Consider the following 21,660-nt stretch of genomic DNA (forward strand, 5'->3'; position numbering starts at 1 on the left):
CCCGGGCAAAAGCTACTGCTAAAGAAATTCAAGGTTCATATAAAGGAATAAACCGAATGTACATAAAGTAAATTCCATCTGCACTCAGAGAGAAAGGATGATTTCTTTTTTTAATTGTGGTCATGCTTAATATTTTCAGTGCTTGCTTCCTAATTAACTTCTGCTAAAGCTAATGTTAAACTTGGCCTGCCAATAGCTTGCACAGTACTTGGGCAAAATATGGTGGAGTAGGGCTCTTCAGTATGCCTAGCAATAACAAAAAGAAATCCTAAAAAAGTAGCCAGCTGACAACAAGCATGGGCTAAATCCCTAAAAATCCATGCTTACCAGCAATTTCTAACCAAGGATAAATTAGAAAATGGATATAACTGAGATTTTCTATCTAAATGTCTGAAGAATCAAACTCAGGCATACCATAGGGTAGGTAGTTAGCAACAGTAAATTTAACATTTGAGGTTTCAATTACTCATGAGCTATACTGAAAGACTATGACCTATATAACTACATTTTCTCATTTATCCTTGGTATAAAATGTTTCACTGAGTCACGTTTTGAATTGTGAGCCTGCTTACACAGAGGCAGGTGAGTCATGGAGACAGTACATGAGTATAGCCCATCACCAAGTTTTGCTCTGTGTATGCAGTAACTCAGGGAGGAATTAAATATTGTGCTAACTTATAGAAATTGGTCACTCTCCTCAAAAACAAACAAAAAAAGTCACCTGACAGCTCTAATAACAAAATTGCACAGAAAGTAGAGAGGTCTAAGAAACACATGGTTCTCTACTGGAAAGTAGTTATTTCCTTCGGGGAGGGTTGGGGGGTGGGGGGTTTGATGCTAAAAGTATCTTCTTTGTGAACTTTTGGGATTTCCAAAAGTCTTCAGACTATAACTTGGTATGTCAAAGATCTACTGTGCCCAAATTATTCCTGAAGTGCTAGAATTCTTCCATACTAAGAAGGGAAATTCAGCAGCTAACAGGAGCAAATAAATTACTCTTTATGGCTCATCTAGGAAGTGAATGCGGAAGAAGAGTCAGTTAAATACACTACTGCAACTATGCTCTCAAATCCGCTCTGACTTCCACTTCGAGAAAAAAAATCACGAAGATTATATATATATATATATATATATATATATTTGGTCAGTCTCTAATTCATGTGTTAAGCTCTTTGACTATATGAAACCTTACTGGAATACTGTCCATGATGAGAGTGTTAAATGACAGTCAGTGACTCAACATTCTGACTCAGGAGACTGGCATGCCTTTTTAAAAGGATGAGACCATCTGAAAACTTCATGTTGTAGATCACACTTTTCAGCAAAATGCCCATGTTCCTTGATTTAAGCCCTCCGTGTATTATTTATTTAACACAGCTCTAATTTGGCTCTTTGCTAGCAATAATAGGAGCAAGCTCTTCTAGAGCTATCAGAGAAGAAAGCATTTTCAAGAGGGTAAAAATTAGCTGTTTAACAGAACCGAAACATTTGGAACTTACAAGGAATCTTATTATTTATAATACAAAGTTTACAAATGGGTGAAAAGCTATCTAATAGTAATAGAAACAGAAATGGCATGATTTTCTATGATTAATTTTATGTTGAAAACTCATCACCTTAACTTCACTTCATGTGAAGATTAAAAAAATATAGCAGTTAGTAAAGAAAATTATTTTTTTAAAAAAAGGCATATACTTTTAATGAGAGAATGATTTTTCCACTTTTCTTTTTCTTTTTTTTTTTTTAGTTTTCTACTTGTCTTTCAAAGAAATATGAGAAAGAAAAATATACTACATAATTTTTGGTACCCTTGTAAACTGTAATTTTAAAAAAACCAAAAGCTAAATGACTATGGAATATAATACCACTCAACATGCCCAAGTCTCATATTATTTGCAATATATTGGATACTAAAGAAAAAACAATCCATCAGACTTTCCTCGTTGGTGCCTATGATGTAACACCACAATTACTATCACCAGCACCACCACCAACAAAACTCTACTTAACAACTTGCCTGGAAGACAACATTTGAAGAGTAAATTATACCTTCAAGCAAGATCATTTCCTTATAGTAGCTTCTAATTTAACCCTACTTCAAGAGCTTTGGGTTTGTAAGACTCAGATGCCTTACTTTAGGGTGATGCTGAACACAGACAATAAAACTCCTGGTCTATGTCTTTTATGTCTGTTTTGTGTAGCTGTGCCAGTTTGGATATCTTATGCCCCCCCCAAAAGCCATATTCTTTAAAGCAATCTTGTGGGGGCAGATTTATTAAACTTTCTGATTAGGATGTGGCCTCTTCATTGAATATTTCCATGGAGATTTGACCCCACCCATTCAGCGTGGGTCTTGATTAGTTTACTGAAGTCCTTTAAAAAGAGCCACACACTGAGAGATTCCAAATGGAGTCGAGAGGTCACTCTGGTGGACATTCTTATGCGCTATATAGATAACACCTCTTAGGCTTTAATGTATTGGAATAGCTAGAAGTAAATACCTGAAGCTACTGAACTCCAACCCAGCAGTCTGGACTCCTGAAGACAATTATATAATAATGTAGATTACAAGGGGTGACAGTGTGATTGTGAAGACCTTGTGGATCACACCCCCTTTATCTAGTGTATGGATGAGTAAAAAATGGGGATAAAAACTAAAGGACAAATGGGGTGGGATGGGGGGATGATTTGGGTGTTCTTTTTTTTTTTTTTTTTTTTTTTTTTTTGTGTAGGGGGTGAGGTAGGGGTCCTCTTTCATTCTTTTGGATATGGATATCCAACTCTCCCAGCCCCATTTGTTGAAAAGACCATTATGGCTCAGTTCGGTGACTTTGGGGGCCTTATCAAAGATCAGTCGGCCATAGATCTGAGGGTCTATCTCTGAATTCTCAATTCGATTCCATTGATCTATATGTCTATCTTTGTGCCAGTACCATGCTGTCTTGGCAACTGTGGCTTTATAATAAGCTTCAAAGTCAGGGAGTGTAAGTCCTCCCACTTCGTTTTTCTTTTTTAGAGTGTCTTTAGCAATTCGAGGCATCTTCCCTTTCCAAATAAATTTGATAACTAGCTTTTCCAAGTCTGCAAAGTAGGTTGTTGGAATTTTGATTGGGATTGCATTGAATCTGTAGATGAGTTTGGGTAGAATTGACATCTTAATGACATTTAGCCTTCCTATCCATGAACATGGAATATTTTTCCATCTTTTAAGGTCCCCTTCTATTTCTTTTAGTAGAGTTATGTAGTTTTCTTTGTATAGGTCTTTTACATCTTTGGTTAAGTTGATTCCTAGGTACTTGATTTTTTTAGTTGCTATTGAAAATGGTATCTTTTTCTTGAGTGTCTCTTCAGTTTGTTCATTTCTAGCATATAGAAACATTACTGACTTATGTGCATTAATCTTGTATCCCGCTACTTTGCTAAATTTGTTTATTAGCTCTAGTAGGTGTATCGTTGATTTCTCAGGGTTTTCTAGATATAAGATCATATCATCTGCAAACAATGACAGTTTTACTTCTTCTTTTCCAATTTGGATGCCTTTTATTTCTTTGTCTTGCCGGATTGCCCTGGCTAGCACTTCCAGCACAATGTTGAATAACAGTGGTGACAGCGGGCATCCTTGTCTTGTTCCTGATCTTAGAGGGAAGGCTTTCAGTCTCTCACCATTGAGTACTATGCTGGCTGTGGGTTTTTCATATATGCTCTTTATCATGTTGAGGAAGTTTCCTTCAATTCCTACCTTCTGAAGTGTTTTTATCAAAAAGGGATGTTGGATTTTGTCAAATGCTTTTTCAGCATCTATTGAGATGATCAATTGATTTTTCCCTTTCGAGTTTTTAATGTGTTGTAATACATTGATTGTTTTTCTGATGTTGAACCATCCTTGCATGCCTGGAATGAACCCCACTTGGTCATGGTGTATGATTTTTTTAATGTGTCTTTGGATTCGATTTGCAAGTATTTTGTTGAGGATTTTTGCATCTATATTCATTAGGGAGATTGGCCGGTAGTTTTCCTTTTTTGTAGCATCTTTGCCTGGTTTTGGTATTAGATTGATGTTAGCTTCATAAAATGAGTTAGGTAGTGTTCCATTTTTTTCAATGTTTTGAAAGAGTTTGAGTAAGATTGGTGTCAGTTCTTTCTGGAAAGTTTGGTAGAATTCCCCTGTGAAGCCATCTGGCCCTGGGCATTTATTTGTGGGAAGATTTTTGATGACTGATTGGATCTCTTTGCTTGTGATGGGTTGGTTGAGGTCTTCTATTTCTTCTCTGGTCAGTCTAGGTTGTTCATATGTTTCCAGGAAATTGTCCATTTCTTCTACATTATCCAGTTTGTTGCCATACAGTTGTTCATAATATCCTCTTATAATTTTTTTAATTTCTTCAGGATCTGCAGTTATGTCACCTTTTTCATTCATTATTTTGTTTATATGGGTCTTCTCTCTTTTTGATTTTGTCAGTCTAGCTAGGGGCTTGTCAATCTTGTTGATCTTCTCAAAGAACCAACTTTTGGTGATATTTATCCTTTCTATTGTTTTTTTGTTCTCTATGTCATTTATTTCTGCTTTAATCCTTGTTATTTCTTTTCTTCTACTTGGTTTAGGATTGGTTTGCTGTTCATTTTCTAGCTTCTTCAGTTGATCCATTAGTTCTTTGATTTTGGCTCTTTCTTCCTTTTTAATATATGCGTTTAGTGCTATAAATTTCCCCCTTAGCACTGCTTTTGCTGCATCCCATAGGTTTTGGTATGTTGTGTTCTCATTTTCATTCGTCTCTATATATTTAGCAATTTCTCTTGCTATTTCTTCTTTAACCCACTGATTGTTTAGGAGTGTGTTGTTTAACCTCCAGGTATTTGTGAATTTTCTAAGTCTCTGATGGTTATTGACTTCTAATTGTATTCCATTGTGGTCAGAGAATGTGCTTTGAATGATTTCAATCTTTTTAAATTTATTGAGGCTTGTTTTATGTCCCAGCATATGATCTATTCTGGAGAAAGTTCCGTGAGCACTAGAAAAGTATGTGTATCCTGGTGATTTGGGATGTAATGTCCTGTAGATGTCTGTTAAATCTAATTCATTTATCAGATTGTTTAGGTTTTCAATTTCCTTATTGGTCTTCTGTCTGGTTGATCTATCTATAGGAGAGAGTGATGTGTTGAAGTCTCCCACAATTATTGTGGAAACATCAATTGCTTCCTTTAGTTTTGCCAATGTTTCTCTCATGTATTTTGTGGCACCTTGATTGGGTGCATAGACATTTACGATTGTTATTTCTTCTTGCTGAATTGCCCCTTTTATTAGTATGTAGTGGCCTTCTTTGTCTCTCAAAACATCCCTGCATTTGAAGTCTATTTTATCAGAGATTAATATAGCTACACCTGCTTTCTTTTGGCTGTAGCTTGCATGAAATATTTTTTTCCATCCTTTCACTTTCAATTTCTTTGTGTCCCTGTGTCTAAGATGAGTCTCTTGTATGCAACATATTGATGGTTCATTTTTTTTGATCCATTCTGCGAATCTATATCTTTTAATTGGGGAGTTTAATCCATTTACATTCAACGTTAAAACCGTGAAGGCATTTCTTGAATCGGCCATCTTATCCTTTGGATTATGTTTGCCATATTTTTCCCTCTCTCTATTAATATCCTTTATTGTACCCATACCGAATCTCTTTAGTACTGAACCTTTCTCCAAGTCTCTCTGTCCTGTCTTTGTTTCTCTGTCTGTAGGGCTCCCTTTAGTATCTCCAGTAGGGCAGGTCTCTTGTTAGCAAATTCTCTCAGCATTTCTTTGTCTGTGAAAAATTTAAGCTCTCCCTCAAATTTGAAGGAGAGCTTTGCTGGATAAAGTATTCTTGGCTGGAAATTCCTCTCTCTCAGAATTTTAAATATATCGTGCCATTGCCTTCTCGCCTCCATGGTGGCTGCTGAGTAGTCACTACTTAGTCTTATGCTGTTTCCTTTGTATGTGGTGAATTGCTTTTCTCTTGCTGCTTTCAGAACTTGCTCCTTCTCTTCTATGTTTGACAGTGTGATCAGTATATGTCTCGGAGTGGGTTTTTTTGGATTTATTCTATTTGGAGTTCGCTGAGCATTTATGATTTGTGTATTTATGTTGTTTAGAAGATTTGGGAAGTTTTCCCCAACAATTTCTTTGAATACTCTTCCTAGACCTTTACCCTTTTCTTCCCCTTCTGGGACACCAATGAGTCTTATATTCGGACGCTTCATATTATCTATCATATCCCTGAGGTCCATTTCGAGTTTTTCAATTTTTTTCCCCATTCTTTCTTTTATGCTTTCATTTTCCATTCTGTCATCTTCCAGGTCACTGATTCGTTGTTCAACTTCCTCTAGTCTTGTACTATGAGTGTCCAGAATCTTTTTAATTTGGTCAACAGTTTCTTTAATTTCCATAAGATCATCCATTTTTTTATTTAGTCTTGCAATGTCTTCTTTATGCTCTTCTAGGGTCTTCTTGATTTCCTTCATATCCCGTACTAGGGTCTCATTGTTCATCTTTAGTTCTTTGAGTAGCTGCTCTAGGTGTGTCTCTTCTGGTCTTTTGATTTGGGTGCTTGGGCTTGGGTTATCCATATCGTCTGGTTTTTTCATATGCTTTATAATTTTCTGTTGTTTTTGGCCTCGTGGCATTTGCTGTCCTTGATAGGGTTCTTTAGGGTTTGTAGACCAGTTGAAGTCCTTATCTCTAATTTATCAGATCTACAGCTTCGTGGAGTACACTTTCTCTAACTAACCAGCAGGTGGCGTCCACGAGCCACCTGTTCTCCACAAGCCAGATCTCCCCTGCTTAGCCTTTTTGGTGAGTGGGGGAGTGAGTCTTGTGGGGCCCAATTGGTGTCCCAAGCTTGCGTGTGTAGTTGGTGTTGCCTGCCCTGTATGTGGGGCGTGTTTCTGGGCAGTCGGGGAGGGGGGGTGGCCCTAACAATCAAATCTCCCTGATGATCCTAGAGTTTTAAAGCTACTGCAATAGTCTAATCTTTCAGTTCAGTCCTGCCACAGTTTGTCTCTGCCACTGACCCACAAGTCTTTGGTATTGGCATATGGCTCCTGAGACTTGCAAGTGGGCCCCTCTTCCAGGCTGTGCACCCCGGGTCCTCTGTTGAGGGATGACTGTGCTATGTCACAGGTGAGTGCCGTCCCCCCAGGGCAGTTCTGGGCTGCTGGGCTGTGTTGGGAGGCTCCCAGTCTGCTCAAATGATGGCTGAATGGGGCTCTGTTAATTCACACTGCTCCCCCTTCCCAGCTCTGGGACATTCAGCTGAGGTTGCAGGGAAGGCTAATGTCCACGCCCAGTTTTGTGGTGTGTGCCTGTTATTTGAAGCACTTCCGTCACACTGGGTTGTCTGGGGCAGCTCTGGGCTATGGGGCTGGCGATGGGCAGGAGTGTTTCCTGTCCACCAGGATGGTGGCTGTGAGCGGACACCCCCCTTTTCTTGGGAAGTTGTGTTGTTTAGTGAATTTTCTCAGCCACTGGATTATTGCCTTTTGTCTCAGAGCTCTCTTAGTTCTGCTCTTGACTTGACGTGCCCAAATTTCAATTCTTTGAAGCTTTCTGTATTGAGCTTCTTAGAGTAATTGTTTTAGAAAAAGCAAAAAGGATTTAAAAAAAAAAAAAAAAAAAAAAAAAACGGCCCCTCCTCAGAGATCTAATGGGTTATTGAAATGCTAATAGACAAAGCAACCAGGGCCATTAAGGAAAGGTGCCCTGGGCAGAGAGATCAGCCTTGCTTCGGGATTTGCATATGCGCCTCAAGGCCTGATCTCCGCCCTTCCCCTTTCTGTGTTCACCAGAACTCCAAAAATCCTCTGCTTTTACTTTGGAGCTTCTCGTGTTGTTTTCCTTCTATGCCCGTCTCCTCTCTGCTGGGCTGGCTGCTCTCAGAGTCTCTGGTGTCTGGCCTCAGTCTATCTATGGTTGGAGTTTGAATCAGTAGAATGAGTTTCCGATGAGAGCAGCCACTGCAATTCTCCCTTCTCCTTCCTGGAGCTGACAGCCCCTCCTCCCCCGGGACTGAGCCTGGCAGGGAGGGGCGCGGGTCCCCTGGCCGCAAAAACTTACAGATTTCGCTGATCTCAGCAGTTCCACGTTTTCATGAGTGTTGTATGAAGTATGCCCAAAGACAGATTGCTCTGTGGTGTCCAGTCCACGCAGTTCCTGGCTTTTTACCTACTTTCCTGGAGGAGTAACTAAAACATACAGCTCACCAGTCTGCCATCTTGCCCCGCCTCTCGGGTGTTCTTTTTTTCACTTTTATTTTTTATTCTTGTTCTGGTTCTTTCTGATGTAAGGAAAATGTTCAGAGATAGATTGTGGTGATGAACGCATAACTATGTTATACTGTGGACAGTGGATTGTATATCATGGATGATTGTATGGTGTGTGAATGTATTTCAATAAAACTGAATTTAATAAAAAAAAAAAAAAAAAAAAGGAGCCACACAGGCCCAGACCTTGCTGACACTGATGCTTAGATCAGACATGCTTGCAGAGCAGACAGAAGGACGTTTAACTAAGAGATGAAGCCCAGATTTTGCCCTGGGATATGTTAAGACAGGACTCCCAGGCGCTTAGAGAGAAAGAACCAAGAACGCCTAAGAGCTGGGAGAGGAGCTGCAACACAACCAGGGATCAGCAGATGCCAGCCATGAGCCTTCCCAGCTAACAGGTTTTCTGGACGCCACTGGCCTCCTTCAGTGAAGGTATCATCTTGCTGATGTCTTAGTTTGGACATTTTTATGGCCTTAGAACTGTAAATTTGTAACTTAATAAATCCCCTTTATAAAAGCCAATCGATTTCTGGTATTTTGCATAATGGCAGCATTAGCAAACCAGAACAGTAGCTATCTGAATATTCCTGTGTGGAATATGTGTGGAGTATGTGTGTGTGTTTTCTTTAAAATAAATGTAATTACTAAAGGTGCATTCAGGTTTCTTGGATTCAGTCATCTGTATAAACTTGAGTATATAATTGAATTAACTTTGGTCAAGTGGTTCCAAATTCTCTTCAATTTAAAAGTCAGAACTGGATTCCTTTTGGATGGAATGATTTTCCTACTTCATCACAGGATCACTGTTCTGTCCTGAATCTAAGGTCTCTCCCATTACACGTAGTTTCCATAAATTCTAAAGACTTATCATATTTACCTAGGGATTTCAGAATACTGGATCTGGCAGGTCCATTGTTACTTTCAGAGTAAGTTTTGAAAGTAAATTCATAATAAGGTAAAAGGTGACTCAGCATAAAAAACACATTCATTTTACTAGAATACTTTCACTTTCAAATTTTACTGTAAAAGTAGCCTAATTATATTGGACTAAAAAGGAAGATGATCATTTTATTCCTGGATAGAGATAGACAACTTAAAAAATTTTAGAGTTACAAAGAGAACAATATAGCCATTTCAATGTGTCCATTTTCCTGATAGCTGCACCAGTTTGTTTTTTAAAATCCAAATTTAAAATATTCTTTTAAAATTGGTGTTCAAAAAATAAAAACTATGGTTTCAGAAAAACATTCAGTTTATTGGGCCTTAGAAATGGATGATTTGAATGAAAGTATGGCCACCCTTGGGGAACAGAAGGAGAGACTGGAGTTTAGGGTCTGCAAGCAAACTACAGAGGGCTGGCACCGGTTCTCTATCTCAGTTAATGGAACTCAAGTTTTCCCTTTAGTCAGAGCTAAAACCTAACAGCTGATTTTCTAGCTTATTTTATCCTGAGTCCAATCATGCGCCGAGTCCCCTGTTCCTATCTATCCCAGACACCCTACAGTCCTGTGGCCTCTCCCCCATTTCCTATCACTGCCCTGGGTCCAAGCCAACCTTCTACTCTTTTCAGAATTACCACCCGAGGAGGAAAACAATGCCAGAAATATGCCACTATCCCCCCCAATGGGCTGACTCCACTGTTAGTAAAAGAGTAGATTCCTAAATTTTTAGCTTATTAATTAAGGTCCTAACATACACCCCTAATCTGCATTTCCAGCCTCATCTCCCTCTGTTCTCACACTCTCTACTCTGACCACCAACAACTCTGGAGAATGACTGCCAAACGTCATCTAAGCACTAACTGACCTCTGTGCTTTCCTCAACATCCAAGCACTCCTGCACTTCCTGGGCTTTTTCTGAGGACTGGGGGACAATATAATTTCCACTTTTCATGAACTCTTCCTTGTCTTTTGAGGCTGAGATGGTGTCTCCTCCCTGGAACCTACCCCAATCCCTTCACATCAGGGTTAAGGACATCCCCCTCTGACCTCTCCCAGAACACTGCACTGATTATAATATTTACTCTATTCTGTTTTAAATGATGTTTGATTGTTTATGTCTACCCTCTATTGACCTGTCTTGCTTGTGCTTCAAATTTTCAAGATCTGCATTGTATGCAAAAGGATAAGGAAAACTTGCAGAGAACAGAACAAAAGGGACAGGAAATGAAAATATATTGGCTATTGCAACCAGAGAAACTGATTATCTTTCAAAAATATTTCCTTTTAATTACTAACAGGCTACAATATTGTAAGCTAGATTTAATTTCACATTTATATTAAAATTATGATTACCTGCACACTCTGAAACCATTTAGAAATTGACTGAATGAAGGGAAAGAACTTGGTTGGCCAAGGAGTGGTTTAGGAATGAGAGAAGGTTGTAGAAGGCTGAAGGGGCAGAAACACCTTGTTTTGTTTAATATCAATAGGTTGCCGTTTCCTTTAAAATAAGTTGTTGACACAACTTTTCATATGATGTCTAGTCCACGGTAACCTCTACTCTATCTCACCTTTGCCAACAGACACTCACACATTTGCTACCACTGAAGTTCAGGAAGAAAAGCATGGACTAAAAAGTTGCGCATAAATGCTGTTTTCAAATCATCATCCCCCCCCCAAAAAAAAAACTGTTTGGACATAAGGGAAGATTTTACATGCAGTAGTAATTATTATGACAGGGAATAATCAGGGATGAGTCTCATGAGGCTGAAACAAGTCTTCTTTAAGTACCAAAAACAAAAAAAAAGCCTCAAGGAGAGGAAGTTGGAGGTTATGTATTAACATAACCCATGTTCATGGCTTTCCCAACTTTCAAGCTCAGAATCTGGTACAATTTCTCCTTATTTTTAAAGGTAGATACAATTTAAACTTATTCTTGTAGTTAGGATATTGAGGAGAAAAGGAATGGAAAAGACTAATATTTGCTCTGTGGCAACACTGTTCCAGACAGTGGACCAGGTACTTTACTTATATTCCTTGATTTAATCCTGACCATAATATTATGATATAAGCATTATTTGATCCATTTTACAGACTATTAATTGAGATTCTGATACTAACCTAGCAATGTGGTAGACCCTCTGGGGTACCAAAAGCTAGCAGCCTTGACCACAATGATTTTATAATCTAGGTAAGAAATTCGTGAAGATGATATGCTCTCAGCATTATATGCTGTCAGACACGCTGCTAAATAGTGGGGTACACAGAAAACAGAACTGTAAGGAAAATAATATGCTGTTAAGATGATGGTGCATTTAAAAAAAAAAAGAAAAAAAGGAGATTTATTAGTGTGGTCCAGGCATGGAGGAGGCAGGGAGATCTTAGCCTCGAAGAATAAAGGAGTGGGGGTGGGGTGGGCACCTCTGAGGTGAGGCAGCAGCCGAAACAAATGGTTCTCACTTGTTACACCGTAGGGAGGGAGGATGGACCACCTGACTTCTGGCAATGAGAAGGAAGAGGAAGGGCCACAGAATTTACAGGAATTGGTGACTAGGAGGATAACAGAGAAAGCTCCAAAGCTTCAAGTTTAGGAGAGTAAATGTTGGGAAAGCACTATTTTGAAGAGGGAGGAGGGGAAGATGTCAAATTTGAGGCGATAATAAGATATTCAAGGGGGAAATTGGAACAGTAGAGAATAACCCTTTGGGTGGATGGGGCTACAGAGGAACTTGCCAAGAAAACCAAAGCCAAAAGGGCTAACAGTGGAGAAGGAGGGGTGGATAACAGTGAAAAAAGCTAGAAAAAACAAGGGAGGTGAAAGATGCCAGCGTAAGTTTAGTTGAGAGCTTGACAGCAAAATGCAGAGGGTATGGTGGCAAGAAAACAGACCCAACGACAGCCTTCAACTCACTTGTTTAGAGATTTGCCTGAGAAGTTTGAATGAGAAAAATAAGATGGTAGTATAGTCAAAGAGAGTATCTGTTTGGCTCGATTTTAGAGAAGGGAGAGAATTAAGAATGTGTGAAGGTCAAGGGGTAATAAATGAGTCTATCCTGTTATCCAGATCATTTTATTATCTAAACCTGTTCATTAACAGTAATGATGTCCTCTTTTTGAGCAGATAACCTTTTAGAAATAGGTAGCAAAGCTGCAGCAGCCTGGAATAGTTGTGAGGTTCCAAGAAGATTTTCTATATTTCACAATTGTGAAATTTCACAATTTATAAATTAATTAGAGCTGGACATATTCTTTCATTAAATGCTTCTAGAAAATTTATCTACTTTTAATCCACATCTTCTTACCATTACTACTCTCACCTCCCATCTGGTCCTTTCTACTGGTGTTCCTCATAACCTGAACTGGTTGTTCTCCAATCTGAACCCCCTATGGTACATGCCCCCTTCCTCCTAATCACAGCTGATCTACCCTTTCCTGTGCCGTGAGCCCCTCTTTGACTTAGGGTGTCACCATCATTTCTTTTAACATCATAACATCTGCTTTTCAACTGTCATTTTCTAACACTATAGCATCTGTGTATTCTAAACATAGTTTTTTTAAAAATATTTTTTATTTTCCTCTCCAGTTTTCACAAGCTTCATGTCATTCTTGCCTTTGAATGTCATGTATTGTTTACATACCACTGGGCAAATATTATAAATATTCTTGGGTATCCTTTCCCATCTTTTTGTTAGACAACCTGCCAACATCCAAGCCCCCAAGGGAGCCAAATAGGGAGCCAAATTATTTGTTTCAATTGTTGTCCCCTCTTCCCCTCATCAGGTCAATTTGTAGTTACAATGTTAAATTTTTTGTTTCTAAAACTTATCTCCTTTCCTGGAGCTGTGGATTTACACCTATCTTTCCTGAGAAGTTTCTGATATATAAACTTTTCTAAAATCTCTGATTAAATCCACTGGATTTTTCAAACTCTAGGATGAATTACTTTCCTCTAAGGTTCTTGTCACTTCCAACTAGTTACTCTTTATTGGAAACAGTTAGGTCCATAAGAGGAATGCCCCTTTTCACTCTTTCTACATTCTAAAACACAAAATTGTCAGCAAGTCTAATCTGGTATTCATTAGATGCTCTGAGTTAAACCGAATGAAGCTTCTAGTAGATGTCAAGATAGAGATCTCTATTACTGTTATGCCTTACCTCAGTATGATACACATCAAGAAAACTACCATCCGAGTTAAAAATCAAACCTGGAATTTTGCAAGAGCCTTTCTTTGCAAATGATAGGAGAGAGTGTGTATGGCAAACAGTTGTTGCCGCTATTGATAACAGCAAAGAGAATAATGTTTACACACTTTAAGAAGATCCACATACATCAAACAGACCAACAACAAAGAAAGAATGAATTTCCTAAAAGAAATGATAAAAGGCTCTTCAACTGCATTTGGAATATAATTTCCTTCAATAAAAAAATTGCTGGCTTAATTTTTCAAGTATATATTTTCTGTGCATAACACATGACATTACTCATATTTTATGGTTATTTCACTGTCTCCTTGATGTTAAAATTCACCTTACATAATCAAAAACCAGCTGAGGAATAATATGCCTTTTGAAATCCTCAACCTTTCTCACATACCTCACGAATTTCAGGGTTAGCTTCATTCTTTCATTTTCTACGAAGTTGTATCTTTAGCTCCTTAGGCTTTATTGTGCTCTACCTACCTGTAATTATGCTGCAAAAGCATAAGAAGACACCAGTGAAGGCCAGCAGCAGACAAGATAGCAAAAAGCCTATCTGTGGTCGTAAACAGCTGCAACAGGGCAGGGCGCACTTGGCAAACTTCCCTCCGCCTCCTGCCAGACATGACAAACCCTAAGAGCTGGACTTGTTCTCAGACCAGCTGGGGTGGAGGAGGGACAGAGCATTATTTCATTGCCCTGGAAGCCAACGACTGAAGCTAAAGTCCAAGAAGGGGAATCAAAAAAGATGTCCTGGGGAAGGCACATGGAGCGTGCTAACAGTAATAGCCTTTTGGAAGGCTCTCCCAGATCCTAAAAAGGCATCACCTATCATCCCACACCTCCTCTCTCAACATAAAACAAAGCAAAACCATTGCCACCACCTCCCTCCTTACGGAGTGACAGATGTTTCTCTAATTCCAGTATGGAAATACTGCCCATAGAAATAATGGATGTGAATTTTACCTAGGCCCACAGAAATGAGATGCTGTCACTCTTATGCTCTGAAATGGGAATATTTTTCAGGGAACAGGAAACATTCTCAAGTAGAAATTTTCTTCAATGGTTAAAAAAAATTCCTTTTGTAAGGGACTATTATTGTCTTAGGATAAATTAAAAATGCTGTTGTATTTGTAGGCTTTTATAGCTCAATGTAATTAGATGCTTTTAGTCTTTACACAATGATCTTTGTACCGTACAGAGCTTCTGACTCTTTAGTTTATATTAGTGCCTTTTTACTTCTTGAGTTAATGTAACTGCAGAAAGTAGCATATTTATATTCTATTCATGACAACATTATCATGTAATGCAAATTTGCTTTAGAACCTTATGCACATTCATACATTTCTCGTGGTAACATTCAGAAAGCGTACAACTGAGTTCCTATTCCCAAAGGGACAAGGGTGAACAAGCTGGACCATGAAACTACAGAAGCTAATTCAGGCAGACCAGTACTGTCCCGGCTGGAATTAAGAGTTTTACACACATTTAGGACAGTTTTAGAAGTTCACCTTTCTGATGAACAATGACAGCTACAATTCCTTTTATTATGGGGTAGACTGGCCTCATGGGGTGTTTCCAAAGAAAATAAACACTCTTGAAAAAGAGCGAGCCATACATTTAAAATATACATATATATTCACACACTATATAATCCATCCAAAGTATACAATCAATGGCTCACCGTACCATCATACAGTCGTGCACACATCACCACATTCAATTTTAGAACATGTTCATTACTCCAAAATAAAGAAAAAATAAAAATAAACACCCAAAACATCTCATATCCCCCATTATATATGCATATAGTCTTTATTTTATTACTCATCTGCTCGTATACTAGCCACACATTTTTTAAAATTTCACATCTTACTTTTCAAATGCCAATAGTCAACTCTATAGAGAAAAATGCTGTATTTTTTTTTTTTTATATATATATGAACATTCAGCTGATGTCAATACTAAGTGTCCAAGGACTAAAACTTGGAAACCTTTTATTACTGGAATACTGAAGGTCCAAAGATTTGTCTTGTACTGTACCTTTTTTAGTACACAATCTATATCAGTCCATAATAGGAGCAAAGATATACCGAACAGCTAAAAACAAAAACCAGTACTTACGGCTGACACAGCTTCACCAGGTCCTGGTCTGTGGTGTTGGGAGGCAGCCCGCGGATGTAGAGGTTCGTTTTACTTAGCTGATCCCATCCTGAGTTGCTGCTGCTGCTACTGTTGTTATTACTGCTGGGAGTGCTGGGACTGGGAGGGGCCATGGGGGGGGCCGGGACCAGGGACTGCTGAAAGACAAAGGTCAGACGTTAGACACCAGATGAAAGGGAGTCAGCACCATTCGAAGAATGCATAATCTCCAAAATGCAATGAAGTCACCAAGATTTAAACACAGAGTCTCTTAACTTAAGCTACTTTGATATACAATTTTTTAATTTGCACCTTAAAAAGATCTGTTCATTCTATTTTAAAAATCCTTCCTTTCATATGGGAGATCTGTGCTTTCTGTATTTTATGCATTACTTTTCTGTAAACCTATAACTTCTCTAATAAAAAATAAATTAATTTTAAAAACCCTTCCTTTAAAAGGAAATAATAGCATTTAACTCTGTAGAAAATTCTCTATATGCACCTTAAGTATGACTAAAGTTTATGAGATTAATATAGGCACACATTTTAAAAGAACACATCTACTAAGACAAAATTAACTTGTATGAAATTATAAATAATATTTTTAAATGAAGAAATCACTAGACTTTTGAAAAGGATTTCAGATTCTGAAGACCATCTGACAAAGTGTTGATAATTTGTTTAGATGGCTCTTAAGAAAATAAAATAAAATAAAAAAAAAGATTACTCTTCAAGTGTAAAAAAGTTAAGAGTTCAATCAAGATTCAAATAAGGAAGACTTTCTCCTAGCTCTGTGACATGCCGGCGGCTTCACTGAGACATCTGGGTAAGAATCACAGGCAGACTGCCTTTCCCTCTGGCTAACCTTGTGAAATTTAACCCCCGTGAGAATGGGGTAGTAGTTGGATACCGCCCCGGGCCTCACAGCAACCAGCGCAACTCTCCTAAAGCTTGCAACGGAGGACTTGGTGTGGCTTCACAGTCAGCAGCCACCTAGAAGAATGCCTGAAATTGTATTCACACCAGATAATTCTGTTAGCCAACCAAAAGAAACCACAGTCCTCTGACCCAACGCCACATACATGACTTTTAAGGAAATCAGATGGTTCAACTTGAGATGGCAGTGAGCAGATCCCTAAGGATCTTCACAGCAAAAAAGCTCAGCAATTTCACACTAGCACAGGAATTTTTTCACTGCCTATCTACTACTAAATAACAAATACATTAAGCCAAGGGCGTCACTTATATTGAATAACAGTTTGAAGCATACAATAGTCATTGCACATTCAACAAAAACGTCCGATCTTATAGCTTGATTTTTACTACCACACACACAAAAATTAGACCTACATAGGACAATTAAATTCCACTTTGTGAAGTTACAAAAAGCAGACCCCTTATAATAAATTAACCCCACTTGCCTTGTTAGCCATCCACTATAGATTTCTGGCTCTGCACCCAGTTTCTGCCGTAATCATCCTAAATCCACAGTATCCCAACTCACTAGACGCATAAACATTTGCTCTGGTCCTCTACTATCCAGATTCTTCTTCCCACTGCCCATAGTCCTTACTAAAATATCATCCGAGACTAAAGGCTACTTCACATGGAGAGATTCACTTTTAGAGGGAGAGCAGCAAGAGTGAACAATTGTTAATGTATAAATGCTATATGCTGAAGGCTGAACTTGAATGGGGAACATCAGTACTGCTTATTCTAAAGAGAAAACCTGCTTGAAACAACATGGTATCTTAATCTATTTGATTTATGCCCTTAGTGAGCAGTTGAACTCATATCCTTTCCCCCATATCCATGGTTTTTTTTCCTAAGGGCTAAAGATTCCATTTGCACATGTAAAACTTAGACTAATCCATGTCCCTCCTCTGCCAAAGCTGGCGTCTCAAACCCCTAGCCATGCCACACAAGGGCCCTGTCCTTCTCCAAAGTCAACTTTTCCAATTCAACTGCTGGCTAGTACCTGCAATTAACCAGCCCTCCCCTACTTCTCATTTCAGCTAAGGACAAAGGCTCAGAGAAGTAACACACACATTTGCCTCCTGTCCCAAGACTTTGATTTACACATGGAACTCTAGCTGCAGAGAGTTGACACTGAATTTTCTCTTAAATCACCTTTGATTAATGGCCAAGAAACTGCACCTAACACAAGCGCACACACACCATTACTCGCAGTGGGATCCAGTATGTTCAGTGCAGCTGTCAGGGGATGAATGGAGGTCACCTGGGGTAAGACTTGGAGAACATGTATATCTGAAAGGAGCTGTGGACCAGGTTATACACACAGGAGGCAAGGGAACCACCAGATATTTTAACAACTGCATTCCAAGTCTGGATCAGCTCTAATTCTGCTTTTGTATGGGGCAGAAAGGGGGGTGCAGGGCCCCATGGACTTGTATAATTAAAAGAAATATTTGGGGGTATGATTTACTTGGAGGTTATTTGGACACGTACACTCCAGAATTTATATAGCTGATTTAATATATGTTTGACAGACTTCCATAATTATTCGAGTTGTGTTTTCTCCCTCTGGTAAGTAGGTGGGGAACATATATGGCCCTGCCCACCCCCAATTCACCTCTATCTCCTTATGGGGGAGGGAATCACCCAGAGGTACAATTCCGAGGTGAGGTGGGGGTGGTAGGTTCCTGAATGTACCCTAGGAGGACTACTGGCCTCTGGTGAATCCCAAACAGGACAAAGTTCAAATTGAATTTTATCCAATAACAACCATTTCTCAGAACTAGCAGAAGACAGAGAAAAATACCTTAAGGAGAGAAGCACTGAAATCTTCTAGGTTGTCGACATCTTATTTTCTGGTGCAGAAAATTTTAGATCAGAGACTAAGTTTTTAAAACTCATTGAAACTAAAATTTTAAGTCCTGATAAAGACTTGACACATTTTCAGAGAAGAAAATTCAAATACAGTAAATTTGTTTACTCCTAAATATTTGAAATGGTTTAATAATAATTTTAATAGAGGCAAAATCACTATCCTATATTGCATGCTTACTATGTGCCAGATATTGTGCCAAGGCTTTTATATGCATTCTTTTTCTTAATCCAATGAGGCAGGTACATTATTGTTCTCAAAAGAGGTTAACAGTGTGCAATGTCACACATTTAGAAGGTAGTAGTGCTGGAATTTGAACCCAGGACCACTGGACAACAAAGCAGGCACCCAGCAGTACAGTCAATGGCACCCAAACCACCACTTAAATAACCTATTTGAGTTATTTCATTTTTCTGTCCCCGTGTTTCTTGCAACTTAATCACTGAATTCAAGCTTCTCTGAAATGTGATACTTAATACTATTGGCAGATATGCTTTTTCTTTTTAAAAGAAAAGTCAAAGCTGCCTTTAAGTTAATTTAATGAGCATATAGCTTATACTTTCATTTAAAAAAAAACACAAAATGTTGGTTTTTAAATTCTACTTTATTAATCTTAATCTTCTCACTAAAGAATGAATTCTACAAACAACTTTTAAACACTACAGCATACTATGGCTTAACATTAGAGTCAGCATTTTAGGTAGGAAATTACAGGAAAGAATTAAACCTTCACTCTTAAATTGAAAAGCAAATAATGACATGAATTTAATGGTAAATTCAAAACAACTACGCTTTGTAGTTTGACTACGTGCCTCAAGAGCACGAAGAGAAAATAAAATAAAATTTTAAAAAAGCTTAAAAAGGAACATTATTTTACCAAACTCCATTTGCATCATCAGTTGTCCTCTTACATTTTGCCTCTCAAAATCCCTAAACTGCCTTGCAATTTGAAAAGATGCCCCTACAGGTGAAACTCGTGGCTCTCTGACATACATTCAATCTAATTAGGAAACTCAGTGGTTAGATGACAGCATCCAAGTCCCCACCTACTCCTCAACCGCACAGTACTCTCTCGGCCTTCTCAGGTCTAATTTCAATGCTTCAGGTCAGGTAAAGAAGCTACACTTTTGTCTATCCAAGCACAGGGAAAACAGCCTAATTCAGTTTACACAACATTTAGCTGGGTTTAATTTGCATGCCAAAATTGATAGAAAAACAAAATCAGTGGTGAATAATTGGGTGGTTGCATTCACAGACCTCTGAAGGTTCCCTGCAGGAGTAGGTGTGAGCACCAGCAGGAAGAGGGTTCGCCAGCACTCAGGGGGGACTTCCTGGTGGACACTTGCATTGCCTCCCTCCGCCTTGAAAGCCCACTGGCCTCTTAGACACACACACAAAAAAACAGGATAAACCACAGGGATGCACCATGGCACACAGGGCAATTCTATTTTCCTCTCCACTGCATCACCCTCCACCCCCACACCAAGGAGTCTCTTCTATAATGCAAGTCTAAGGATCCTTTACAAAAGAAGCAAAATTAACCATGTGTGAACTAAAATATGTTAGTAATCATGTACATTGTTGTAGATTTCTATTCCAAAAAAACAATTTTAAAAAGACCTCTCATTATAAATTCTATTCCCTTGTTTCCTTCCTATTACTAACAGGCTAAATTGTGTTCTCATCAGTCTTTTAGAGTTGAAGTTGTCCTCTCCCCCCACCCCCCACCCCCAGCTTACTCAGAAATTTCCCTAGAAATTCTAATAATTTTTTAAAATTTCCCTTTTTTAAAATTTCCCTCAAGTCTTCTTTCTTTAAGGCTTTCATCTTTTTTTAAAATTTCCCTCAAGTCTTCTTTCTTTAAGGCTTTCATCTTTATAGCTTAAGATTATACACTTCTCCAAACACACATACACACACACACAAAGACATACTACCACCAAAAAGCAGGGAGGTTTAACACATCAATTATTTCCTTTACCCAAAAGCAAAAGAATCATCTAGACATTCCTGAGAGCACAGAGAAGCTATGGGGCATTATTTCCACCTGGAAATAGTATAATTCAAGGCTGGCATGAACTGTGTACTATATAAAGATGCTGTACGCTACACTGGTTCTTCCCCATAAGCCTTCTAGATGTAAACGAAATTTAACAATTTAAAAGGAATTGTCAAGCAAGAGGACAAAAAACAAAAACAAACAAAAAACACCTTCATGGGTCAATCTCACCACAATTAAGACACTTTCTTTGTTCTTTTTAGCCTTCTGAATGGCTGAATAGAGCGCTTGGAATGGTGGCTGGGAAAGAGAAGTTGTGGGGCAGGGAGCTGGGACAGGACACAAAGCTGAGAAGTGGAAGGTGAACTGGTGAGAGGAGAAACTGGCCAGGAAGGAATGCCTGTGGCCAGGATGTTACAGAACAGCACCTATATAAATTGAAGTATAACAGTGCCCCTTCTCACATACAGATTCTCATCTATCTATGCTGCAGCAATGGGAGCAAATATCAATTAACTCCATCTGATACAAGGATATCAAAGCTTAAAATCACATAGCTAATTAGTTAGTAAAAATGGTCTCACATCTTCACTGTTCCTTGTTTGGAAACACATTTTGTGGCCTTTAGGACTGTGAAACTAAGATCATTCAATATTTTTTGTTGGATTAAGCCTGCCAAAGGAGAGAGATCCATGTCATATTAGCTATTCAAATAAAATCTTAAAACAAAAATTCCTAATAGACTTCAAAATTAGTCCAATTCTCCAAGATATTTATCAAAGCTGATTCTTGTAAAACTGCAACCTCTGTATTGAAATCTCTTTACCTAAATACATGTATAAAGCATCACTGTTCTAGGCTTCAGATAAAATTAATACGTCTAAGTCAAGACTTGAATTGAGAAGATAAATATTTGTTGAATACAACATGACTGAATGAATGGATGGAGACCACGTTACAGAAAAGCAACTAAACAAGGAGGAAAGTCTTCAGAGATGAAAACAGCTTGGACGAGCTTTTTGGTGGTAGTGGTGGTGAAGAGGGTAAGAACAAAGAGCAAGCAGGTACTGATAATTGACAGCAGAAAATATCCCTTAGATACAATCAATATGTACTCTCTTAGGTCAAAATTTTCCTTCAAGGTACCATCAAGAAACCTTACCATCCAAATACAGGTCCGGCTCTGAGCTCCCGCACAAAAACCAGCCCACTTGCTCCTCTGTTCCCCCAGAGTTCTTCTA

General features: G+C 38.6%; 1 protein-coding gene across 7 annotated transcripts in view; it reads right to left on the minus strand.

Annotated features, from left to right (window-relative positions):
* Positions 1–21,660, minus strand: part of RBMS1 (RNA binding motif single stranded interacting protein 1) — a 241,111-nt gene that overhangs the window by 97,707 nt on the left and 121,744 nt on the right. For 5 of the 7 annotated variants that reach the window (XM_037849561.1, XM_037849558.1, XM_037849563.1 and 2 more), the window contains exon 2: positions 15,555–15,730. In XM_037849561.1, coding sequence (XP_037705489.1) covers positions 15,555–15,730 — 176 coding nt within the window. The remainder of the gene's footprint in view (positions 1–15,554; positions 15,731–21,660) is intronic. The other 2 variants (XM_037849559.1, XM_037849562.1) reach the window with 1 other exon arrangement.

The sequence above is a fragment of the Choloepus didactylus genome, chromosome 9 (genome assembly GCF_015220235.1).
Source record: "Choloepus didactylus isolate mChoDid1 chromosome 9, mChoDid1.pri, whole genome shotgun sequence".
Classification (NCBI taxonomy): Eukaryota; Metazoa; Chordata; class Mammalia; order Pilosa; family Megalonychidae; genus Choloepus; species Choloepus didactylus.